We start from the raw sequence: 27,240 nt of genomic DNA on the forward strand, positions 1-27,240 counted from the left end.
CTCATACAATAAAATTTAGCATCATGTCTTGACCATATCACATCACAACATGCCCTGCAAAAACAAGTTAGACATCCTCTACTTTGTTGTTGCAAGTTTTACGTGGCTGCTACGGGCTTAGCAAGAACCGTTCTTACCTACGCATCAAAACCACAATGATAGTTTGTCAAGTTGGTGCTGTTTTAACCTTCGTAAGGACCGGGCGTAGCCACACTCGGTTCAACTAAAGTTGGAGAAACTGACACCCGCCAGCCACCTGTGTGCAAAGCACGTCGGTAGAACCAGTCTCGCGTAAGCGTACGCGTAATGTCGGTCTGGGCCGCTTCATCCAACAATACCACCGAACCAAAGTATGACATGCTGGTAAGCAGTATGACTTATACCACCCACAACTCACTTGTGTTCTACTTGTGCATAACATCAACGCATAAAACCTAGGCTCAGATGCCACTATTGGGGAACGTAGTAATTTCAAAAAAAAATCCTACGTACACGCAAGATCATGGTGATGCATAGCAATGAGAGGGGAGAGTGTTGTCTACGTACCCTCGTAGACCGGAAGTGGAAGCGTTAGCACAACGCGGTTGATGTAGTCGTACGTCTTCACGGCCCGACCGATCAAGCACCGAAACTACGGCACCTCCGAGTTCTAGCACACGTTCAGCTCGATGACGATCCCCGGACTCCGATCTAGCAAAGTGTCGGGGAAGAGTTTCGTCAGCACGACGGCGTGGTGACGATCTTGATGTTCTACTGTTGCAGGGCTTCGCCTAAGCACCGCTACAATATTATCGAGGATTATGGTGGAGGGGGGCACCGTACACGGCTAAGAGAACGATCACGAAGACCAACTTGTTGTCTCTAGAGGTGCCCCCTGCCCCTGTATATAAATGAGCAAGGGGGAGAGGCCGGCCGGCCCTTGGGGCGCGCCAAGGAGGGGGGAGTTCTCCTCCTAGTAGGAGTAGGACTCCCCTTTCCTAGTCCAACTAGGAAGAGAGAAGGGGGAAGGAAAGAGAGGGAGAGGGAAAGAGGGGCTGCGCCCCCCTCCCCTAGTCCAATTCGGACTCCCCATGGGAGGGGGCACGCCATCTCCTGGGCTGCTGCCCTCTCTCTCCCCTCAGGCCCACTAAGGCCCAATACTTCCTCGAGGGGTTCCGGTAACCCTTCCGACACTCCGGTTTTCTCCGAAATCACCCGAAACACTTCCGTGTCCGAATATAGCCGTCCAATATATCGATCTTTATGTCTCGACCATTTAGAGACTCCTCGTCATGTCCGTGATCATATCCGGGACTTCGAACAACCTTCGGTACATCAAAATATATAAACTCATAATGAAACTGTCATCGTAACGTTAAGCGTGCGGACCCTACGGGTTCGAGAACAATGTAGACATGACCGAGACACGTCTCCGATCAATAACCAATAGCGGAACCTGGATGCTCATATTGGCTCCTACATATTCTACGAAGATCTTTTATCGGTCAGACCGCATAACAACATAAGTTGTTCCCTTTGTCATCGGTATGTTACTTGCCCGAGATTCGATCGTCGATATCTCAATACCTAGTTCAATCTCGTTACCGGCAAGTCTCTTTACTCGTTCCGTAATACATCATCCTGCAACTAACTCATTAGTTGCAATGCTTGCAAGGCTTAAGTGATGTGCATTACCGAGAGGGCCCAGAGATACCTCTCCGACAATCGGAGTGACAAATCCTAATCTCGAAATACGCCAACCCAACAAGTACCTTCGGAGACACCTGTAGAGCACCTTTATAATCGCCCAGTTACGTTGTGATGTTTGGTGGCACACAAAGTGTTCCTCTGGTAAACGGGAGTTGCATAATCTCATAGTCATAGGAACATGTATAAGTCATGAAGAAAGCAACAGCAACAAACTAAACGATCAAGTTCTATGCTAACGGAATGGGTCAAGTCAATCACATCATTCTCCTAATGATGTGATCCCGTTAATCAAATGACAACTCATGTCTATGGTTAGGAAACATAACCATCTTTGATCAACGAGCTAGTCAAGTAGAGGCATACTAGTGACACTCTGTTTGTCTATGTATTCACACATGTATTATGTTTCCGGTTAATACAATTATAGCATGAATAATAAACATTTATCATGATATAAGGAAATAAATAATAACTTTATTATTGCCTCTAGGGCATATTTCCTTCACCCCCTGCCCCCGTATATAAAGGAGCAAGGGGGGGCGGCCAGCCCTCTATGGCGCGCCAGGAGGAGGAGTCCTCCTCCTAGTAGGAGTAGGACTCCCCTCTTTCCTGCTCCTACTAAGAGGGGGAAAGGAAGGGAAGAGGGAGAAGGAAAGGGGGCGCCGCCCCCTCTCCTAGTCCAATTCAGACCAGAGGGGAAGGGACGCGCGGCCTGCCGTAGGCCAGCCCTCTCTCTCTCCACTAAGGCCCATAAGGCCCATTATTTCTCCCGGGGGGGTCCGGTAACCCTCCGGCACTCCGGTTTTCTCCGAAATCACCTGGAACACTTCCGGTGTTTGAATATAGTCGTCCAATATATCGATTTTTACGTCTCGACCATTTCAAGACTACTCATCATGTCCGTGATCATATCCGGGACTCCGAACTACCTTCGATACATCAAAACACAAAAACTCATTATACCGACCGTCACCGGACTTTAAGCGTGTGGACCCTACGGGTTCGAGAACTATGTAGACATGACCGAGACACATCTCCGGTCAATAACTAATAGCAGAACCTGGATGTTCATATTGGCTCCCACATATTCTACTAAGATCTTTATCGGTCAAACCGCATAATAGCATACGTTGTTCCCTTTGTCATCAGTATGTTACTTGCCCGAGATTCGATCATTGGTATCTCAATACCTAGTTCAATCTCGTTACCGACAAGTCTCTTTTACTTGTTCTGTAATGCATCATCCCGCAACTAACTCATTAGTTACAATGCTTGCAAGGCTTATAGTGATGTGCATTACTGAGTGGGCCCAGAGATACCTCTTCGACAATTGGAGTGACAAATCCTAATCTTGATCTATGTTAACTCAACAAGTACCATCGGAGACACCTGTAGAGCACCTTTATAATCACTGAGTTATGTTGTGATGTTTGGTAGCACACAAAGTGTTCCTCTGGTAATCGGGAGTTACATAATCTTATAGTCATAGGAACATGTATAAGTCATGAAGAAAGCAATAGCAGTAAACTAAAATGATCAAGTGCTAAGCTGACGAAATGGGTCAAGTCAATCACATCATTCTCCTAATGATGTGATCCCGTTTATCAAATGACAACTCATGTCTATGGTTAGGAAACATCACCATGTTTGATCAACGATCTAGTCAAGTAGAGGCATACTAGTGACACTCTGTTTGTCTATGTATTCGACATGTATCATGTTTCTGGTTAATACAATTCTAGCATGAATAATAAACATTTATCATGATATAAGGAAATAAATAATAACTTTATTATTGCCTCTAGGGCATATTTCCTTCAATTTATACGAGCATAGGAATGATGATGTCACCAAGCAAGAGGCCACCAACCCAACATCGTCGTACCATGCCCCCACCCAGGTCGTAGGGAGGGTGATGCAAGCACAAACTAGAGGAGAACATGAGGGTGATGCAAGCACCGATGACTAAACCAAACGACCGGCATCCTGGGGGATGAGGTAGCGACCAACTGAACAATCAACAACCTATGGGTCGTAGACGCGATGCAAGCTATGATTTATCTTATCTCTTGAATGTGTGGTTGCGTAGTCTTCTCCATAGAAAATATTCTGACCCGGGAGCTAATTGTTTGTGAGATAACAACCCAATGAGCATAAGCTGCATCATCTCTGGTTCAATATTTATCTTATCTCTTGCTAGTTGTTATGGTTATTGTTGTTGATTATACTAGGCTTGCACTTTAAAAGTGTTGTTATTGATGTTGTAAATCTCTAGAGGTTCTGGAGAAGAACTCCTTTGTATCCATTATTGATTGTAATGGAAGAAGTAGATTAGTTGGTCACGTGGTTTTTAACTCATCCTCTTGAGTAGGTTTTATGGCATATATCACTTGTGTCAATTGTGCATGTTATTGTACTATTTTGCGCTGCTTATGAGTTGGTTAAAGCTCTTCTCAATAGTTCATCACAAGATGAAAGATTAACTAATGCATTGTTGTTGCCTTTTTGCGGTATTTCTCTTATGCTTCTTGAATGATCAAATGTGTCAATTAAAGGCGAGGGGTGAATAGGTGACTACAAATTTTAACTTTCTTAGTTGATTTTAGGGATTTAGGGATTATGAGTTCTCCAAAATGCAACCAAGAGAATCATCATATAAGTCAAAGAACACTAGCAAATTAGATAAACAAGTTAGGTTACCACTAAGCGGGTAACAAAAAACAGGGAACAAATTAATTAATGGGACAAGGACGAAGAAGATGTATCATGAAATTCAAGTCCTTGGGAGGACTATAATCTCCATTGAAGAGGCTTGGAAAACAAAGATATCCAATAGCCACATTGACCTAGGCTTCTTCTCCTTGAGCCTCGGTCACCATGTATCTTGCTCAATCACTACGCATAGTATTAAAACCTCACGGGATAAACTTTCCCAAAACATTGGGGGCACCATGCTCTTTCACTAAGCATGCGTCTCGAGGTGATCACCATCTTCATAAACTTTCCCAAAGCTTTCCCATAACCTTGGAAGGTTCCAAGCACCTCTAGCCTTCTGGGGCTCCCTACGAAACCAAGAGTATTAACCTTTGTGAAAACCTCAATGCAGATTCAAGATTGGCTCCGTGGAATCACAAACCTAGTGTTTCTACTTATTTTCGCTTACTAAAATCAAAGGTTGGTTGGTTGTTGATGAAGGAATGTAAGCTCAAATAGGTCAACAACGGTGGAATGCTCAAGTCTGGTATGCACTCCATTTAGGATAGAAGGGGCGCCTCTTATATGGGGCCCAAAAATATGCCCATTACATAGCCATTCTTGCCTACCCGAAGACCCTGGGGCATCCCGAATATTCGGGTCCATTAGGGAAATACTCCAACCGAACACAAGGATTAATTCAACCCAAACTCGGAGTAGGATTGGAGTTCTAAGTTGTCTTTTCTGGTTACTTCAGTTATTAGGGGTGCATTTTGGGACTTTATCTCGGGCCTTTTTGAAATGCATAGGATTTGTATATGGCAATAAAAAACATTATTCGTCCTTCACAATTCATGTTAATAGTACAGTTTCCCTAGTAAATGAAAACAGATAAATAAACGACAAAATATAAAGTTATTGTCTTCTTTTATCCTTTTTGCTTGGAGCCCCCGACCACATTTACTTCAGGCCGATAACTTTTTCATATATTATGAGTACAATTTCTCCCCTAATCAATCGTCATTATTACCGAGACACACTCAATGGATAAAGGTGTCCTTTCAGTTCTAAAAATTCCTAAAACAATATAATGGTCAATTGTGCTAGGTTTTGTTTGGATAGAAGAACATTCGGTTGGGTTGGATGTGTTGTCCAAATTGTTGGTGGACTTGTCGTGTTCTCAAAATCATGGTGGTGAGAAAATTGTTTGTGGTGAAAAATGTTATTTGACAACTTACATTTTTTAATAATATTTGACAACTTAGCTAGGTGTGTGGGTAAGTAGAAAATATATATAATGTCTTATGAGTTCTAAAGACTTGTTGTTTTGTTATTGGACAACTTACCTTTTTTAGAATATTTGGCAACTTAGTTGTGTGTGTGTGGCTAAGCACAAAATGTATGAAAGGCCTTATAATCTGATCAAATCAACTGCCTCGGCAGCCGTTGGATGGCGCGCAGGACAGCCATGTGTCCCATGGAGGAGAGCCGGGAGAGGATAGATAGAGGGAAATTGCGTGGCTGAGGGGAAAAGGTAGGAGACGAGAAGGGGACCACATCGGGGAAGAAAGGAAAGGATGGCCGCAGTGTGTGGATAAGGGAGAAGAGAAAGATGGGCAACGCATGGGCTTCGGGGGGAGGGAGGCATGGCACACATAGGAAGTGTCTGACGCGGACCGCAACAAGCACCATGTGTGGGCACATGTGTTTGCAACAAGGTCCATGTTTGCAAACCTGGTAATCAATCTGTATTGTGTTGCGCTATGATTAAAATTGGGAAAGATGTGTCCAGCACTTGTAAAAAATATTATATCTAATGTACTGAACATGGTTGAAGGGAGAGTGCGCCCCATGGAGGAGAGTCGGGAAAGGATAGAGAGAGGGGAAGTGTGTCCATGGCTGAGGGTAAAAGGTAGGGGACGAGAAGGGTACATGTGTCCGGTCGTGACGGTTTTGACCACTAAAGTTGCCATCCGAAAAGAAAAGGCAAACCAAAAAAACTAAACTTGTCATCTAAAAAGAAGTTGCTATGCTTGACAACTAAAGTTGTTATCCTCGCGTCCTAAACTTGCCACAAAAAACATTCAGAGTTGCCACGTGTTCGTGTCACATGTGTGGCACTTATCGGGGTCCTATATCTAATATGTGTATCACATATGTCATTGTATATTTTCGATAGTTGTCCGTGATTTTGCAATTTAACTGTTGCGTCTTCTCGACCCGCTGGGTTTCTCTTTATATATACCGACTAATAAAGTGTTGAACGCTTATGCCCATCCACCGTCGCGTCTTCCCGCAACCCCCCCCCCCCTCCCCGATTACCCCACAATGCATATCATACATTTTTCAAATAGTCATATCTTTTAAACTGTAACTCTTATTTTAACATATTATATATGAAATTTGATTTTTTTGTAGAATCTGAATATGATGTTATTTTACATGATAACTATTTTTAAATTGTTATTTATGGAGTTGCCTTAATCAATAATGAACGATCCACCCCTTTTTTGTATCGGTGTAAGTCCAGATTGAAAATGAACACATTAGTAAAAATTAGACTGAATACGAAAGAAATCATCTGTAACAATGCATGGACATGTCGGCAAAACCTCACACGGGGAAAAGGAAAGCATATTTCTTATCTTATGCGGAGAGAGAGAGAGACGCCTTAGAATTGATCACATTCAAACGCGTTGTGATTGTGTGAGCATTGAGGCCTTCATTGGCGAGGGTGCGAGAAGGATAAGCGGCAATACAGATGGGATGCCATGTTTGAATAAATAACATGGACCTACTGAGGTCTGGAATCACGGTTATTAGTTAGGGGCATTTATTATTTTTCCTCCCGTTACAACGCACAGGCTCTTTCGCTAGTTATTAAAAATTGAATGGGAGCACACAATATCAATTTACTAAGAACTTTGATGACAAGTGAGCCAGATTTTACGCAGAATTTTGATTTGTTGACAGCCACTATGAAGTGTCCCCAGAAAATAGAACAAGTACATACAGAATTTTGATTTGTTGTCGGTCAGTGTGAAGTGTCCCCGAAAATTAGAATTTTGATTTGTTCCCGGTCAGTGTGAAGTGTCCCCGAAAAATAGAACAAGTACATGTGCAAGATGCTCAAGAAAATTCAATGGTTAGGGGCACCTGTTATTTTTCCTCCTGTTACAACGCACGGGCTATTTCGCTAGTTTTTAAAAATTGAATGGGAGCACAGAATATCAATTTAGTAAGAACTTTGACGACAAGTGAGCCAAATTTTACACAAAATGTTGATTTGTTGACAGCAAGTACGAAGTGTCCGCAAAAAATAGAACAACTACATACAAAATTTTGATTTGTTGCCGGTCAGTTTGAAGTGTCCTCGAAAATTAGAATTTTGGTTTGTTACAGTACAATGCACGGGCTATTTCGCAAGTTATTAAAAATTGAATGGGAGCACAGAATATCAATTTAGTAAGAACTTTGACGACAAATGAGCCAGGTTTTACACAGAATTTTGATTTGTTGACAGCTAGTACGAAGTGTCCCCAAAAAATAGAACAATTACATACAAAATTTTGATTTGTTGCCGGTCAGTTTGAAGTGTCCTCGAAAAATAGAATTTTGATTTGTTACAGTACAACGCGCGGGCTATTTTGCTAGTTTTTAAAAATTGAATGGGAGCACAGAATACCAATTTAGTAAGAACTTTGACGACAAGTGAGCCAGATTGTACACAGAATTTTGATTTTGTTGACAGCCACTACGAAGTGTCCCCAAAAAATAGAACAAGTACATACAAACTTTTAATTCGTTGCCGGTCAATTTAGTAAGAACTTTGACGACAACTGAGCCAGATTTTACACAGAATTTTGATTTGTTGACAGCCAGTACGAAGTGTCATAAAAAAATAGAACAAGTACATAAAAAAATTTGATTTTGTTGCTGGTCAGTTTGAAGTGTCCTCAAAAATTGGAATTTTGATTTGTTGCCGGTCAGTTTGAAGTGTCCTCGAAAAATAGAATTTTGATTTGTTACAGTACAACGCGCGGGCTATTTTGCTAGTTTTTAAAAATTGAATGGGAGCACAGAATACCAATTTAGTAAGAACTTTGACGACAAGTGAGCCAGATTGTACACAGAATTTTGATTTTGTTGACAGCCACTACGAAGTGTCCCCAAAAAATAGAACAAGTACATACAAACTTTTAATTCGTTGCCGGTCAATTTAGTAAGAACTTTGACGACAACTGAGCCAGATTTTATACAGAATTTTGATTTGTTGACAGCCAGTACGAAGTGTCATAAAAAAATAGAACGAGTACATAAAAAAATTTGATTTTGTTGCTGGTCAGTTTGAAGTGTCCTCAAAAATTGGAATTTTGATTTGTTACAGGTTAGTGTGAAGTGTCCCCAAAAAATAGAAAAAGTACAAGCAAATTCATTCGCCCACCATGGGGCTCGAACCCACGACCACAAGGTTAAGAGCCTTGCGCTCTACCAACTGAGCTAGACGGGCTTTGTGTTTAAACTTTGCGGATAGGTTAAATGGCGTAGAAAGTAGCAATGTTGAAATCCGTTAAGCATCCCACATGACACTGCGGATCATACTAGTGCCACTCACAGTAGTCAGATTCTGGAGCCCAAAATGTTCTTTTATGTTTGACCCTTAACTTTTGCACGGTTTCATTTAAAATATTATCAGATACAAAAAGACTACATGGTCTTGCACAATGCTTCCTTGCTTCAGCTACCCATTCGCTCAAACACCAGGGCATAACCATGGGCAGCAAAACTAACACTATAACAAGGGTAGTGCACATGGCAATCTACATGACAAAATGGACGCACATTGTTTCTATCTCTGTTGGAAATTGAACGTCTTTATGCAGTAAGCATATATCATAGCGAAGAAGACAGTGAAGCCAGCCAGCACAACCGCCACGACGCCCATGAAGTCGTTATCATAACCGAAGTAGCTCTTGATGAAAGCTGAGACTTGCTGATCGGGTTGACCAGGCACCTTGATAAGATCTTCCACATCCCCGTACTGTGACACAACAAGCCCGTAAACTGTCCATGCCACCGGGCAAAGCCAATAGTACCAAATCCACCATTTTGGGATTTTCTGAAGTAAAACGGAAGCAAAAGATTAGATGAACCTACAACGACTGCATTGCACAAGGTTCATGTTCTTAAATTAGTTGTAAAGGTAAAAAAGAAGGTGTGGCTCACCGATCTTGCAACGAAGAACCCTGAGAAGAGATTGAAAAAGGAGTAGAATGCAGCGGCAAATATAGAAGCAACTTGACCATTTGGCGATATGGAGACAGTCATCATGCCATAGTAAGTGAAATACAGGAAGGTGAAGAATGAAACATAGAAGAACCAGAAGAACTTTACTAGTGTCCACTCGAAAGACATCATCGGGTAGACGATAAGAGTATAAACCAGAGTCTCAACGAACACATATGGTATCTCCACAACTACCTGAATAGACATATTCAGTGCATTAGTATCAAACAGTTATGCCTTTTCTATTTAACCACTAATGTTTACTGACCTGAGCGAGGGCATAGGGTATAGCTGAGTACATTCCAGCTGCTTGCTCTCTGTAAAATACAGTCCTTTCCACAGCAACAACAGGTTGAACACAGATACAATTCTCGCAGCCAACGAACATGACAGCGGCATACATTGATCCCACAATGACTAAAAGATCACCCGAGCTCCTCCTGCACCAAGTAACAAATAACTGAGCATCCCGTAAATACGCTTTCAAGAAGGATCAATGGTTGTGCACATGATAATAGCTGAGCATTATAAACATACATCTTTAGACCAACCCTCCAGAATATAACCCCCAGCACTAAGGCCGTAACAAATGCAAAGAACATCCTGACGAGGTTGTAATCAGGACTTCTCCAGTAAGTCCACCATTGCTTCCAGAGACAGAATTTAAACTGACCAAAGGAACTCTGTGAGTATTGAGAAGGGAAGTAAAGGTCGCTGGTACCAGGAGGTGGCTTGCTCAGCTCTTTGACTAATGCTTTATTCCGCCTGAAAATATTAATCCACACAAGGAAGTAGTTATAAACGCCTGAAGAGTTCAAGGTGCAGGAAGAAGTTCATTCTTCCGTAAGTTGCGGGATTGAAAGTTCAAACCATAATGGTGTATCACTAATTTACTAGAACAATTTTTAAGTAGTGCATGCTGATGCTGTAATGCTGCCTACGCTTCTTCTAGAAGTTTGTTTCTTTTTAAAAACGTCTCAACCCTATTTACAGGACAAAGTTGAGGGGACACTTCACTTACTGATGCATAGTCGAAGATTTGTAACTTTCGGCAAAATCAATCTTCAGTCGAACTTCTGCTGCTGCAGAGCTTACATCCAACATCCATGTAGCTGGGTTGCACTTCTCTTTGATCTTTGGGACTCCAGGAATTTCCTGATTTGATACATAAAACACAAATATTATGACATGATCTATAGACTTCAAATACAGGAACTCCAAAAAAAAGGTACCCTCATAGTTACAAGGTATATGCATAACGGAGAGTGGTTTGGATATCAGATTGCAGACCTGAAAGTATTCGACAACTTTATGGGAGTTCCTACCCAACGGTCCAGAATATATGACTTGACCTCCTCTTTTCAGTAATAGCAGCTTCCATGGTGAAACCCCAGAAGATTGTCAAGCACCAAAGTTATAAATAGAATATATGAGAAAAAAGTATCCAAAAGATGCATTACCTCATCAAAAGCTTCAAAAATGTCTATACTTGGTTGATGGATGGTGCAGACAACAGTTCTTCCAGTATTGACAGTGTTTCGAACAGTTCTCATGACAATTGCGGCAGCTCTTGCATCAAGACCTGAAGTTGGTTCGTCCATGAAGATAATTGAGGGGTTTGCCACAAGCTCTACAGCAATAGTCAACCTCTTTCTTTGTTCAGTCGACAGACCGTTCACACCAGGGAGACCCACAATAGCATCCTTGAGACCGCTCAGTTCAATTAGTTCCATTACTTCATCCACAAATACCTACAGAAAGAAACAAAAGTTAATCCATCTAAACAGTTAATCAACTTCATTCACCCCACTCAGAAAAAAGGAACTTCACACACAATCTTACTCCAGCAAACACTTCAGTGAGTTGAGTACCATAGTTGCCATACAACTCACTAGGGGTATTAAAAAAGGGTTTTTCATCAACCTGTGGCGACCATGCTATACATTTTTTAATCTAGCACTGTGGCTTGGATCGCGTGGAAGAGGAAACTGAACTAAAAATGCTACAGCCGGTTTTATCCGTGTTGGAATGAACCCGTTTTTAGCACCCCCTACAACTACACAATGGTTTTCACTTTCAGTGAGATTTCAATGAAATTTACTGAATTTCAATGCACACTGCAATATTTACCGTTCGGTCAAAATATTTCAGCAATTTCAGTAGTACACATGAACTCAAATATTTTTCAAAATTTTCAAATATTTGGTTGAATTCAAGTGAATGTTTCGGCCCTTTGGCCGAAATGCAAACCGAAATCACTGAAATTCACTGAATTTTGGTGATTCTGGTTCTTGCTGAAAATTTTCTGAAACTGAAAGTGAAAACCTTGCCAAATGCAACAGTTGGAAAATTGAGGTCGTAATAAGACACAAGAGCGAACCTTCTTCTCTTGATCAGTGACCTCCTTAGGCAGGCGCAGGAAAGCAGAGAAGAGTAGCGACTCTCTGACTGTGATCTGTGGAGAGTGGATGTCATTTTGCTCGCAGTAACCCGACATTCTTGCAAATGTTGCTTGGTTCTTAGGGTAACCAGATATGTAGACTTCCCCTTCAATGTATCCACCAGTCTTCCTCCCAGACAAGACATCCATGAGGGTGGTCTTTCCAGCTCCACTCACACCCATAAGGGCAGTCAAAACCCCAGGGCGAAAAGCGCCAGATATCCCTGACAGCAGCTGAAGCTTATCAGCGGTTACTCCTTGAGTCTTCATCTCCTGACAGATTCGCAGTTTGCAAATGAGATTATATAACAACACTGTGATGCACAACAAATGTGTCATCAAATAACACTCTCAAGTTTGTAAAGATATGTATCCTACATAGTTCATAGGGATGTCATAACAAATATGTTAATTTCATAATTTGCAACCACCAGGTCCTCGCAGAAAATTGCTACGATCATGCATTAGCTGAAAAAAATCCAGGACTGAAAATGGGCTGTTCTAAGAGAACAACATATAACTTGAAGTTCACACTAAAAATGTTTGCCAGCCTAAAAATGATGTATTAAATCAGCGACAATTAATATGGATCGGAGGGAGTACGTAACTATAGCATGATAGGGAAAATCTCATAGTCACAGAACATCAATGGGCAAAGGTACGAGGATGCAGTTTAAGAAAAAGAATAAAGGGACACGCATACATACCGCAGGCATGTCAACATAGTAGTTTATCTCATTGAAAGACATGGAGAGAGGTTCAAACGGAAGAACCATCCCTCTTCCTGGAGCATATCCAACAGACCTATCAGAAGTATTTGGGGAACGGCCACGTAATTGTTCAAGCACCTTATCCACTACAGAATAAGAAACATCGTTAGAACTGGCCAATATAAGAGGCATGTCTTTTTCCGAAGTGTATGTGAGTTTTTTGGGGGGCGGGGAGCTTACATGTGATGATTGAGTTCGGGGATGTAGGTTCTGTTGTTCGAACCGTAGTTCTCTGTGTTATATGTGGCTCCTTCTTTTGCTCAAAGTCATTCTCTGGAAATCCATCAGTTTCTTCAGGCAAGATGGCTTGCGGTTTTCCAATAGCTATGCAAAGTACAAACAACGAATTAATTATCCACACCAAATAACACAGTTGTGTATTTCGAATACACCTATATATTTACGCAGAAAAGAAAGTTGCCAGAATAAGCAAACAATAAAGTTGACAGATGCAAGTCATGACTTACCGTTCAGGTACATGAGCGATAGTGTGAATAGCACATTGAACACAACGGTGAACCCTAGAAGGGCACCTGCTCCAATCCAGTACCACTCCTTGTCAGTGAATACACCTGCATTTTCTAGAACTGCCACTCCCAATGGCCTTCCATCAGCTATCTACTGATACACAAGAAAAAAAGTCAAGTAACATGTTTGTATGAGATAACAGTAGTAAGATGAACATGAGTTAACTTACAGATTGGTCCAGCCACCTCGGAGAATCCATCTCATTGACAGCAAGAGCAATGTATGCATACGTAAGAGGTGAACACCAATAACCCCATACCAGCCATTTTGGAATTGCATCTGTAACAATGAGAAATGGTTGATATTTGAAGTAACACTTGAAATGTCAAAATTAACGGTGATTTATTTCGACTGCTACGTCAAGACTCTATACTGAAAAATGCCAGCTATAAAAAGGTTTAGATAAGTGATTTAGGCCCTTTGAGGTATAAGGTCCCGGTAGTTGTATTTTATTTCAAGAGATAACTTTTCTGATTCATTTGTGAAGAATCTTCATCGATGACAGTAAGTGGCCAAAATGACAGTTCTTGCCTGCGCCTTACATGTATTCCTGTTCAGACACAATCAATAATTTCTGGAGTTGTGTACCAATGGCACCAATTCAACAATGTCCATTATGTTGGCAAGGAGAATGGTAATCTATATGTGATGGTATGCATGGATGATTACCTCTTGGTAGGATGAATCCTCCCATTACAAATATGATCAGAAGGGCAAGAGATCCAGCGGTATTAGTGACGACAACAGTCCTACATAAGCCAGCAACAAGCCTGAACAATCCTCCAGCCGCCTGCTGGATCAAGAATACTATAAGCAGATGTTTGAAGAACCTGCACAATGATGAGCATTGCACTCTTAGGGCCGTAAAGCAAATATTGAGCTCAATAATATTACAATTTTAGTGGACAGAACAATTGAGATGGCCCACCTGCTAGCTTCAGGGGAAAAGCCTATGAGGTAGTAGGTTATTACAACCCAAATTATTGACTCAAGCAAGGCCATAGGGACTTTCAGGAGAACATTTGGAAGTGTAAAATGCCATGGCCGATAGAATAGAAAATCTCTATGTTTGTAGAATACAGGTAGCCTTGCGAGAGTAAGGGTTGCCTCGGCAAAACCATTGAACATGTTAGCTATCATGATAAATATAAGTGCCCCTAGGTAGACTTGGCCATCTTCCTCATTATCTTCATGGAGCGTTGTACGCAAGAAAACCGTTGATGCTACTAGAGCAACTATGATTCCCTTCAAAAGAAAGGAAGACAAAGAATCACATCTATGAATAGATAAGAAAGCACTTCACCATTTAAGGTTATCTTGGATCTAGGTACCTGGACTATTTTGAAAACGTAGATAAATGAGTTTCTCTGCATGAGAAGCCATTCTTTGGAGAACGAGGTCTTGAGAAGCTCTGAAGTTGAAACAGACTGATCGGAGAAAACCAGAGCAGATTTGTGGATTTTTCTCTTGTTGAAAGGAACCGAAAGCTGCTTTTTTAGGCTCTTCCCCATGTGAAATTTCCTGAACTTTAAAACAAATTCAGGTACTGATACATAGTGATAAGGCTTTTCATTCTGTATCCAGTATTGCGCCTGATCTTTCTTTGATGTAACCTGTGAAAAGTTGCATTTGTGAGAAAGGAAAATTGGATGTACTAACTATAAAAAATTGATCGTACCAACTCTTGCATGTAAACTGGATGTGTTAAGGCACATGAAATCGTAAATAAGCTACTAAAGCTCTAGAAATGATGTTTACCGTTAAAAAAAAAGTTTATATAGTCTTCACTACATATACCCATGCTGAATTAGTGAGATCCGTAGTAATTTGGACTTTTTAATGCTACGAACCTCTTGCAAGAAATCAGCAGCTCCTTTCCTCTCGGGGCAGCGGAAGCCGCACCTCTCGAAGAACTCGAGCACGTACTCCCTGGGACCCTGGTAGACGATCTGCCCCTCGGAGAGCAGCATGACGTCGTCGAAGAGGTCGAAGATCTCCGGCGCGGGCTGCAGCAGCGACACCAGCACGGTAGCCTCGCCCAGGTGGACAATCTGCTGGATGCACCTGACGACCTGGTAGGTGGTGGAGCTGTCCAGGCCGGTGGATATCTCGTCCATGAACAGCACCTTGGTCGGGCCGACCAGCATCTCCCCTGCAACCAAATCAGTCAATACGACGTCACCAATGGCGAGAAGAATGCAACAGAATCACTGTTAATTGAGGGACGCGCCCAAAAACTACCTGTTGTGAGGCGCTTCTTCTGCCCGCCGGAGATGCCGGTCCGCATGTCGTCGCCGACCATGACGTCGGCGCACATGTCCAGCCCGAGGATCTGCACACACCAGCGGCATCAGGCATGGGGACATCATGGCCAATGCGCCGCGGATCGTTGGGAGGCGAGGAGAGAGAGGAAGGCGAGGCCTTCTTGGGTGCGGCAAAGAAGCGAACGCCTTGTCTGCAACTTCCCCCGCCTATCTACTCTATTTTCGGCTGTCTAAAACGATCACCGGAATCAAACAAGTTCCGAACTCCCGATGTGGCGACCCATTCGGCTCCGGCATGGCACCGCCAGTAAAGCTGCCGGCCGCCAGTCCGGCAGCAGGAGACGGTGGCGCGAACGCGGCAAGACATTCGTGCTCTGCTCGAGTAAATTTGACTTTCCACGGTGCTAGTATTGTTTTTCTAGGATCCAGAAGATCTATTATAAAAATTATTCAGAAATGGAAATACAAATCACCCCAAAATTAAAAAAAGAAAGATATCCAGGTCTGACAACTACCGCCAGTAGAACAAGCCATCGAAGCGCCGTTGTTGTTGCTTCCGTACCAGAGCCGACCTGACCTTGTCGATAACAGTCGAGAAGTCTTCGTGCAGGCGCCCCTAAGGATCAGCGCCTCTGGGGCCGTGGCCATCGTCGTTGAACTCTTGAATCGTTTTGAAGAACCTGACAAGGAAACCCTAACCTCGCGGCTTCGAGGAGCGGGATCTATGCCGGAGCTCCATCGAATCCATCTCGATGGATAAACTCGAGGAGGATAAGAACTCGGGAGACTAGCTTGAGGATGAAGCATTGCTATCCACCCGGACGCCACCTGGGGAGGGCTAAGAATCCTAACCCACCTACTAGCCGGAGCTAGGCACCAGGATTTCCCTCCCCATCACCGGGTTCTGAAACGACGAGCAGAGGGAAGGGGAATCCACAGACCCATCGGCAAAAATCGAGGGGGGAGGGGACTTTGCCCTAGTGGCCTATTTTGTGCCTGGCCTATCACATTGCTATTATGTACCTAACTTTTTTAAAATAAACACGGTCGCGGTGCTTCTCTAGCCCTTCCCCTACAAAGCTACAATTCTAAAAAAAAAAAATCTTTCAGGAGTTAGAGCACACCTACCTTCTCTCGAACATCTAACTGCTCAAAATTTGAAGCGGTACTCGGCAAACTAAGCCTGCTTAAATTTGAGTAGTTCCCACCATTTATCGCTCAACATTCTCTCTCCTCACAATTGCTGGTATTCATGGTGCAAACACCAATGCGCCGCCCTAACAACGGCGGGCCGACTGATTTTGCATCTAAATTGTGATGCCGATGTAGTTCCCTACCCGAGCCGGGTACAAACTATGAGGAGCATTCCCATGATCCCGATGCATTTGTCAGCGTGTTGGGACCGAAATTGCAACAGAAGTGTGTGGTAATAGTCACACCAGCTATGTCGAGCTCAGAGGAGGACGGCGACAATGAGGAGCAAGCCACCGACGAGGTGCAAATCCTCTCATGGGAGGTGACCAAGCATGAGACGAGCACGCTCTAAATTCCACGCCGAGTGCCGACCGCCAAGCGATGCAGGAGCACCTCGCCATTTGAGGTGGCGGTGGAGTTCGAACACGACGTAGCGGTGAACCGTGCGACCTCGACGACGATGGAGGGACCGGGACGCGATGTTCGCGAAGCTCGGCGACTCCGACAAGGAGCCGATGTCGTGGATTAGGAGGCGCACTCACGAACACGAGGCATCGTGCTTTCGCAAGGATGCGGTCATTGACCTCTCCTCTGATGAGGAGTAGTTTTAGCTTTGATTTTATGTTTAATGAGTGGTAGTTTCAAACTATAAGGTGTATTAGTTTTTTTCAAAGTCAACCATATGCACTTTACCAAATTTTTAGAATGAGGTATCAATATTAACATATCAAACTTGTATGATTATATCTATCATGAAAAGTATTGTCATATCTTTTTATTGTAGATATTGATAATTTATTATATAATCTTGGTCGAACATACATAAGTTTGACTTGAATGAAAACTGATCACCCTATATTCTAAAACGGAGGGGGTATAATTAAGCACAAGAGTATCTGAATCTAGTTTCAGTTTGTGCTTGAAACGAGCATGTGTGCAAAATCGAGCTTTAGAAGAGTTAAAAATTCAGAGGAAGGGCTAGGCGCAAAGAATTCCTCAAAATTTGAGGTGTTAGGTTGTAGGGTGTCGTTTCAGGAGTCAGAGTATGGGGAAACGCCTAGAGACGTTCTTACCCTGAGAATGTAGTCTGTCTGCAGTGTGCTCCCTTCGACTGAAGTGGCCTGCAGGTCAATACAAGAGAATTAAACTCAACATCAGCAGCAAGATAGACCAAAGTGTTGCATGATAATAGGTCATGAATGGTTCCAGGGTCGAGAGAGTGGGTATATAACTGTATATATACCTTCATGAAGAGGTCAACCTCTGGGTCAGGATAAATCCCCAGCTGCCTCTCCTTCTTGGTCAGCTCCTGGAGCAACTCTGCACGCGAAACATCGTCGATCAGTCTCAAGAACTGCTGGTGCCTGGTGCCACCACGCGCGCGATCGATACAGGACGGACAGCTCACCGTATCTGTGGCCTACCCCCTGGCACCTGGCGGAGAAGTGGAGGGTCTCCTTGACGGTCATCTCGCCGGCGTGGACGTCGTTCTGGCTGATGTACGCCGCCGTCTTCTGCGGCACGAACTCGTCCAGGGCGTAGCCGTTGTACGTCACCTCCCCGCGCACCTTCAGAGTGGGGTCCAACTTGCCGGCCAGCGCCAGCAGAAGCGTCGTCTTGCCTGAAGACGGTGGGCCGAGCAGGAGTGTCATCCTGGAGCGAGGGAAAACATCAATTTGAATTCAGGCCTCATCATCATTGGTTAAAGGAAAAATATGGTCTGTGTGGGAGTAGGTACCTGGACGGCCTTACGACGCCTGAGACGTCCTTGAGAATGTGGAGGGTCTTGGTCTTGGCGAGGCTGACCCCGGCGAGCCCCAGCATGGCGTCCACCGTGTCCAGCGTCGCGTTCGCCAACGTCGGCAGCGCGCGGCTCCCGACGTGGCACTCCGCCTCCACGTTCAGGCTCTTGAACCTCACCTCCGCCGTCGGGATCACGATGCCCGCGCTGCCAAAACCAAAACACGACACGAACAACAATTAATCTCTAAGACGCATGCATGGTCACCACCCCGTGCACTGCACTCGCTCTCCTGCATGCCTTGAAACATCACACGCATATACTAGATGTAGTACATGTTGAGGTACGTACCGATCAATGCGCGCGCGGAGCTTCTTGAGGAAGCGCTCGTTGTCCTCGTCGGCGACCCGGAAGACGCTCTCCACGAAGGCCTGCCGCTGGGGGCCCTCCAGCATGCGCACGTCCACCTCCTCGTGCGCGAACCGCCGGCGCCCGGCCTGGGCCTCGGACCGCAGGATGCCCGTGCGCAGCCGCTCGAACGACGGCAGCCGCTCCAGCGCCGCCCACCGCAGCGCCTCCTCATCGTCGCTCTCCCCTGCCCCGCTCCGCCGCCGGGAGGACCCGCCGGAGAAGTAGACGCTCACGTCCGGGCTCACGCTCTGCAGGCTGCGGCTTATCATCTCCATGGCGCCCGTGCATGCGTGCACTGCCTCGGTCTCGGTTGGCTATCGTCGTTATTACTGCGGGTTCGCGTATATGTAATATGTTGTCGACATGGCACGCATTGACAGACAGCGTAACGCAAACGTACCAAAGCTTGTGCTTAGAAGATGCCGGCTACATCGGCCGGCAGGATTCGTCACCTTTGACGTGGATGGATTGCTCCATTCCCAGCTTGTTTTCGGGACATGGACGGATTAGGATATGCCAGCGTTCTGCAGGACAGCTCCGGTACGTACTGTCACACGCACATTGTGTGGCGTCGTGGAAGGATAGGTGGGGACATGGAGCGCTCGTTCTACACTAGTGGCGGCAGGATTCTTCGACGGGACCAAACCAAACGGGTGCGTGCATGAAAGCCAAATGGTGAAGGGCGGGCATCTTGGTGTCCCAGTCGCATATTGGTGCCACTCTGATTGGAGCTGGGCGTCGGCGTCGCCTCTGAAGCGTTCAATGATTTGGGCGAAAGGTGACATTTCCATTGCCTGGGCTAATTAGGCGACAAAAGGGGCATCAGACGGGCGGATGGAGTAACCTGGATTTATATCCCTCGCCTGGCCGGATGTGGGAGACTGGTTAAGTGCCACTGTAGTCGCTGCCACTTGCTACACATGATTACGATGTTAACTATGCACTGCTGGTAGGTGGATGCGAAAAGGTCCCAGCTGTGGTGAAATGAGAAAAGGTCCCAGTTGTGATGAGCTCGGCCTCCTCGATGATAAGGTCCTTGGCTTGGTTGGAGCTAGCGTCGCGTCGGTTTTAATTTCTACCGGCCAGGCCGGACAAAAATGACAACATTGGTGACATAGCTGCCTACGGAAGTGCGGGCCAATACTATAGCTATAGCACCAATTGGTCAAAAGTGCCTTGGCAAATGCACTGACCGCAAAGAAAATCATGCATGAGAGCCAAAGTGTGAGCTTGGCCTCCTCGATGATCAGGTGCTTGGCTGGATTGGAGCTAGCATCGGGTTTTCTGCACAAGCGAAGCCGGGACAAATGACAACGTTATGATTCTCGCCGTTCTTCCCTGCAGCGTTATTACTGACATAGCTGCCTACGGATCAAAGGTATAGTATATATACGGGCACCGATTTGGTAAAAAAGGTACCTTGACAACCGCAACAAAAATAAGCATGCGGTGAGCGTGGATCGAACACGCGACCTTCAGATCTTCAGTCTGACGCTCTCCCAACTGAGCTATCCCCGCATGATGTTATTTTGTCACCCATAAAGATCATATTTTCCTCTTAATTTTCGAGATTCGAGTGCTACAGAAAATGGACAGTGTTTGTAGAACTAATGAATTACTCTCAAGGGAAAGCATGAGGATTACACTTACATATATTTGGAATTACTTTGCGTATGACGGAATTTGGTCCAATGTCGGAACGATGGTACAAGAGGGCGCTTGGGACGTACAGGGATCGGACAACTTTTGCCGTACATGAAGTAGCCGTCTTTACATAGTATTAAATAACCTCTCCAGTGTAGTATTCTGCTATGGACATTGTATGAAAATTTCAGAAGTGACAACTTTTACAGTGGCAAATGATAATTGTATATTTTTTACATGCATGACATATCAAAGTGCATACTCGTTCGAAACAAAATGCACAAATTGACAAGTTCTCGCATTCATAAATAGAGCATAGATGTTCCAGTACCGAATCACGATCTACACTCTAATACAAAAAAGATGCTACATCTGATTTTAGATTTAAGAGACACAAACACATCTAAAACATATTTGATAGGATAGTCAATCTATAAAAATTCCAAGAACAATAGAAAATGTGCAAACATATGCGGCCAAGATTTCTGTGCTTGATAAAGTATGGAGAAAAACTTGTTCAAAATATTACAAGATTTCTAGTATGCTGATTGAACTTTGGTTGTTTTTAGCATAAGGGGGTGATTTTAGTCTGCTAGAATGTTTGCAGCCTTTTTCAAGTTGGATCAAAAACATCTACAACAGAGCTTTTCTTTCCCCTCTCGCAAGGCGACTAGGGAAATCCTTCCTCTTCTCGATCTTCACCGGCGGGCCAGTGGATTTGTATCCCCTCCGCCTGCCGCTCCAGCGCCCGGTGGCGGGGAGGGAATTTTTGATGCCTCGGATCTGGCTAGTAGATAGTGTTGGGGAACACAGTATTTCAAAAAAATTCCTACGATCACGCAAGATCTATCTAGGAGATGTATAGCAACGACAGGGGAGAGTGTGTCTACGTACCCTTGTAGACAGAAAGCGGGAGCGTTTAATAACACGGTTGATGTAGTCGAATGTCTTTGCGATCCAACCGATCCAAGTACCGAACATACGGCACCTCCGCGATCAGCACACGTTCAGCTCGGTGACGTCCCTCGAACTCTTGATCCAGTTGAGGCCGAGGGAGGGTTCCGTCAGCATGACGGCGTGGCGACGATGATGATGAAGTTTACCGGCGCAGGGCTTCGCCTAAGCACTACGAAGATATGACCGAGGTGTGTAACTGTGGAGGGGGGCACCGCACACGGCTAAGAGAAACTTTGGTGTGCCTTTGGGGTGCCCCCGTCCCACGTATATAAAGGGGGGGAGGAGAGGTGGCCGGTCCTAGGGGGCGCGCCATGGGGGGAGTCCTACTTGGACTCCTAGTCCAAGTAGGATTCGGTCCCCCCCTTTCCTAGTCCAAGTAGGAGAAGAAGAGAAAGAGGAGAGAAGAGAAGGAAGGAGGGGGGCGCCGCCCCCTCCCCTTGTCCAATTTGGACTGGGAAAGGGGGGGTGCCACCTCTGGCCGGCCCTCTCTCTTCTCCACTAAGGCCCATTGTGTCCCATTAACTTCCGGGGGGGTCCGGTAACCCCCAGTACTCTGAAACTTATCTGAAACGACCCGAACCATTCCGGTGTCCGAATGTAGCCTTCCAATATATGAATCTTTATGTATCGACCATTTCGAGACTCCTCGTAATGTCCGTGATCTCATCCGGGACTCCGAACAAACTTCGGTTCATCAAAACACGAAACTCATAATATAAATCGTCATCGAACGTTAAGCGTGCGGACCCTATGGGTTCGAGATCTATGTAGACATGACCGAGACATATCTCCGGTTAATAACCAATAGAGGAACCTGGATGCTCATATTGGCTCCTACATATTCTACGGAGATCTTTATTGGTCAAACCACATAACAACATACGTTGTTCCCTTTGTCATCGGTATGTTGCTTGCCCGAGATTCGATCGTCGGTATCATCATACATAGTTCAATCTCGTCATCGGCAAGTCTCTTTAGTCGTTCCGTTATGCATCATCCCATGGCTAACTCATTAGACACATTGCTTGCAAGGCTCATAGTGATGTGCATTACCGAGAGGGCCCAGAGATACCTCTCCAATACACGGAGTGACAAATCCTAATCTCGATCTATGCCAACTCAACAAACACCATCGGAGACACCTGTAGAGCATCTTTATAATCACCCAATTACGTTGTGACATTTGATAGCACACTAAGTGTTCCTCCGGTATTCGGGAGTTGCATAATCTCATAGTCATAGGAACATGTATAAGTCATGAATAAAGCAATAGCAATAAACTAAACGATCATAGTGCTAAGCTAATGGATGGGTCTTGTCCATCACATCATTCTCTAATGATGTGATACCGTTCATCAAATGACAACACATGTCTATGGTTAGGAAACTTAACCATCTTTGATTAACGAGCTAGTCAAGTGGAGGCATACTAGGGACACTCTATTTTGTCTATGTATTCACACATGTACTAAGTTTTCAGTTAATACAATCCTAGCATGAATAATAAACATTTATCATGATATAAGGAAATATAAATAACAACTTTATTATTGCCTCTAGGGCATATTTCCTTCAGTCTCCCACTTGCACTAGAGTCAATAATCTAGTTCACATCGTCATGTGATTTAACACCAATAGTTCACACATTTATGTGATTAGTTCACTGTCGGTGTCAAAACCGGCAGATCTCGGGGTAGGGGGTCCCGAGCTGTGGATTGAGGATCAATGGTAACAGGGACGATGAACACGGTGTTTTTACCCAGGTTCGGGCCCTCTCTATGGAGGTAAAACCCTACGTCCTGCTCTTGTTTATATCAATGGAGTATCAAGTACAGAGTTGATCTACCTCGAGATCATGTATTGTGGTCTATACCCTAGAGGTATGATGAGTAATGTCATAATGATCTAGCCTATATCTATCAACTAGCCTAGCCTCAGTTTATATAATGCACCAGAGGCCTAGGATAACAAGAGCCCTAGTCGAATGCGCCTGTGGGGAGGAGTCCTTGTCTTGATCATCAAGTCTTGTGGAATCTTCCTCGTGTATACATTGGTTGTCCGAACTGGCCCATGAGTATACGGCCATGGGGGTCCTCGGCCCAATCTAACTGATCGGGAGACGATGTGGTGAGTACCCCCTAGTCCAGGACACCGTCAGTAGCCCCCTGAACCGATCTTCAAGTTGGGGACGCTCCTTGATTCTTCCGAATTGTTCTTCATCTTCGGTCGTCGGTCTTGAAAACTGGTTCAACAAATCATCTCATATTCAATCTTGAGGATCGTCGAAGTGAATCCGGAGAGTTTACATCGGGTATCCGAGGAGCCACTTTAAGTTATCGGCCTTTATCAATGCCTTGTTATTTTTTACGCCACACCTCGGGTTTGAAGTTGTTCCCGTGCGGCGGTGTCCTCTTACATCTGAGCTCCAACGCCGGACTGCATTCGAGATATCTTTTATAGCCGAGCACCAATGCCGGACTATATCTGAGGTGTCATAGATCACCTTGGCTTGAAGAAGTCTGAGGGAGGTTATCCAAGTTTAACGCTGAAAAGTTCTCTATGGAACGAGCCATTCGAATCCGAGCTTTATGCCGGAACACTTCCGAGCTCCAACGATGGTCAGCGTCCGAGGTGTTGTAAACTACCTCGGTCTTTTAAAATATTAAACGAATTCAGCCGAGCTTAATGCCGAAAATGCCCTCTATGGAGCCAGCCACTGGCACCCGAGCTTTATGCCGGACTGCTTCCAAGGTGGTGCACCACCCCGACCGTGGGCTGATTTTTTGTGAATTTTTTTGATTGGGCAATTTATTCTCTGCTGAGATATATAGCCAGTATATATATATATATGTCCAGTAGCCCTCAAGGTGTGTGTCGGTCTAAAACCCGAGATGCACCTGAAGGAAAACATAAAACTGCTAATCCTAGTAGCCCCTGAGACTCAGGTCGATTTGCGAAATCGTCTTAAGGATCAACTCCTAGCTCGGCAGCATACGTAGGAATAGAAACACAGTGTAATATGTTAGAAATAGTGTCGACGGACAGGCCCTTGAGAAAGGGTTGTGAGAAGTCACCGTGATATATCAGCTTGATGCCAGATAAGTCCTAGATGGTACTTATTGTTGTCCGAAGACGCACTTGCCCATAGTTCGGTCATGCCGAACACTGAGCACTTTGAATTCTCTGCATTGAATAAGTAATGCAGTAGCCCCCGAGACACTGGTCGGGTGGCAACACCAGATCAGGGGATTGATGTGCCCCTTTGATATTTATAAATAATGAGCGCGAAGCCCAGTAGCCCCCGAGCCTTGATGTGGGCACAGGTGGCCGAATTAAGGATCAATATCCGTTTGACAGAAAATTTTGTTGTGTTTAACACAAACGTCTTGGAAAGAGAATAAAGATCTCTTAAAAGAGCTTAGGGCTGGTCGAAGTCCAAGCTCGCCAAGGTAGGCCCCAAGGGGTTTTAAAAGGTGGATTGCAGTAAATGGATTTTACTCGCAATTTTTATGTGTAATGATTCTATGTACCCAAGTACTTTACATCATTAATGCTCAGATCCGCATTGTACAAAACTTTATTGACCGACCATCGGCTTCAACCTCCTCGGCCAGTGGTCAGGGAGTGTTTGTCCTACTTTATAAAGCCTTTACAAGGACCAAGGTTTACGACAAACAAGGCAATCCGGCCATATGGCTTTATAAACAAAGGTATGCGGAGAGAATGTTATATTACTGTTTGATGTAAGAAACATCTCCCAAAGAAAATAATCTCGCTATCGGTTCCTGTCTTTGGGTTGTCATGCCGACCATGATCATGAAACCTCAACTCCGATCGATGCGGGAGAAAAATATTGAGGATTTAGTTCAGGGAAAGTTCCCGAACTCTATGGTATTAAGGAACCAAAATTTTCACTTCCGTCGTTGCCGACCAATGTGATCCTTTAAGATTGCTAGCTTTCAGCTTCACTCAGTCTGAGGTACTAACTCGGATGACCCTGTATTACCCTGTAGTAACAATCACAGAGGTGCTCCCTTTACCGCCTAGCCGAACAATCGGGAACGTAGGGGTAAGCATAGGAGCCAGGCAACCCAGCTTGGCCAAAATCTTAAGTCAAATTGATGCATATTTATGGCTTTATAACGATGATTATGGAAGGCAACCCTTGTATATTAAATACAAATGACGATGATATGTTTATTTTGACTCCATTGCGGCCGTTTATTAGTTGAAAGTGGCCCATCGTTGGCTTCTACGCCTTTGTAGATACTATGCATGGTTTCTCTGTGATAACAAGGCAACCCTTAGCCGACGTCTCGGTGCCCAAAGGCGGTTGTGTTAGCGGAAACGAGGCAATCAGATATGCGGGCTTTATAACTTTCACTTAGTCATAGGAGCTTTAAACTGGGGAAGCTAGCTACGAGCCCCCGGTTAGTGTTCGATGATAGCCGAGGTCAAGCCGTAAACACTTCGGCAATGTTATGAACGGACCATCATTTAACATAGTCATCGGATCGCTAACCAATTTACGCTTATTGTGACAGTCAGTTTTCGACTTTCTCCACTGAGGTGCTTAACCATGCGAGCTGGAAGCACAATCGCAGTGGTTGTCTCTTTGCACACCTAGCCGAACAAAGCGGAACGTAGGAGGCAAGCACAGGAGTCGGACAACCCAACTATTGACCAAAGACACAATTCGAAACTGATGCATATGTAGCAATATCCGAGAATGTTTTTGCCGAATCTCTAAAGGTGTCTGGCGTTGCACTGCGAGACTTATGATGGAAACTCACAAATTTTTAAAAGTGCCATAGGCTTGGAAAACCAAAAAACCTCAGTAAAAACTTGACGTCTGAACTAGATCAAGCGTTCGGTGCCAATCCGAAAATTGGTCTTAGAAAAAAATGTGCTTCTGTCGTGCTTTAACATGACACATCCGATCTCAAGACTTCAAGCGGGTCAGCCTACGGCTTCAAGCTCCTTATCCTGAAGGCGGAGTGCTTCACCGAGGCCAGTTTAGCGAACTAAACTCGAGCGGCTTTAGAGAGAAGCTAGGCTATCTGGCTATTGACCATGCACTCGAGTCAAAAAAGAAGCTGTAGAAAAGACTTTGCAACGACCAAGAAGAAAACACATTTACTATAAAACAGCTCATATAAATTTTAAGAGCCCCCAGTAAACTTGGGTAAAAGAATTTTATGTATAATGATTGTATGTACCGAAGTACTTATATCATATCGGTGTTCACCCGAACTTTAAACGCGTCTTAACCGACCGTCGACTTCTCCCTCTTCGGTCAAGGGCCGAAAAGTGTTATGTACTCCACCTATCAAGAATATCGACGATGTTTCCGATAACTAGACAATTAGGCCATAAGGCTGTAACAGACAAAGCGCGTTCAGGGAACTTATGCTATATTACTGACGAAGTGTAAGAAGCATCTTCGAAGAAAATAGTACCCCCACCGATACCTTTCTTCGGTTGCTCATTGTTACTATGATACTTGTGCAATAGATTTTTTATACTCATGAGTTCCGTTGTCTGCCGACCATGATTGGAAACAGTAAGAGCGCTAGCTTTCGGCTTCACCCAGTCTGAGGTACTAACTCGGATGACCCGGTA

The 27,240-nt window shown here is 44.5% G+C and overlaps 1 protein-coding gene and 2 non-coding genes across 3 annotated transcripts; all 3 read right to left on the reverse strand.

Moving 5' to 3' along the window:
• Nucleotides 1–8,820: 8,820 nt before the first annotated feature.
• TRNAK-CUU lies at nt 8,821–8,893 on the reverse strand. The gene has a single exon. It is a non-coding gene; the product is annotated as a tRNA-Lys (tRNA).
• Nucleotides 8,894–9,028: 135 nt separating this feature from the next.
• LOC125544720 (ABC transporter G family member 38-like) lies at nt 9,029–19,391 on the reverse strand. The gene is made up of 22 exons (XM_048708464.1): nt 18,958–19,391; nt 18,604–18,813; nt 18,274–18,518; nt 18,109–18,185; nt 17,939–17,986; nt 15,649–15,739; nt 15,258–15,559; nt 14,739–15,020; nt 14,336–14,652; nt 14,077–14,237; nt 13,577–13,686; nt 13,347–13,497; nt 13,060–13,203; nt 12,817–12,965; nt 12,050–12,382; nt 11,130–11,420; nt 10,960–11,043; nt 10,691–10,824; nt 10,207–10,434; nt 9,938–10,109; nt 9,610–9,864; nt 9,029–9,502 (listed from the first exon to the last, which is right to left on the reverse strand). The coding sequence occupies exons 1-22, from the start codon at nt 19,290–19,292 to the stop codon at nt 9,233–9,235; spliced, it is 4,389 nt and encodes a 1,462-aa protein (XP_048564421.1). The 5' UTR covers nt 19,293–19,391; the 3' UTR covers nt 9,029–9,232.
• Nucleotides 19,392–20,462: 1,071 nt separating this feature from the next.
• TRNAF-GAA lies at nt 20,463–20,535 on the reverse strand. Its single transcript has one exon. It is a non-coding gene; the product is annotated as a tRNA-Phe (tRNA).
• Between the last annotated feature and the right edge of the window lie 6,705 nt (nt 20,536–27,240).

The sequence above is a fragment of the Triticum urartu genome, chromosome 3 (assembly GCF_003073215.2).
Source record: "Triticum urartu cultivar G1812 chromosome 3, Tu2.1, whole genome shotgun sequence".
Lineage (NCBI taxonomy): Eukaryota > Viridiplantae > Streptophyta > Magnoliopsida > Poales > Poaceae > Triticum > Triticum urartu.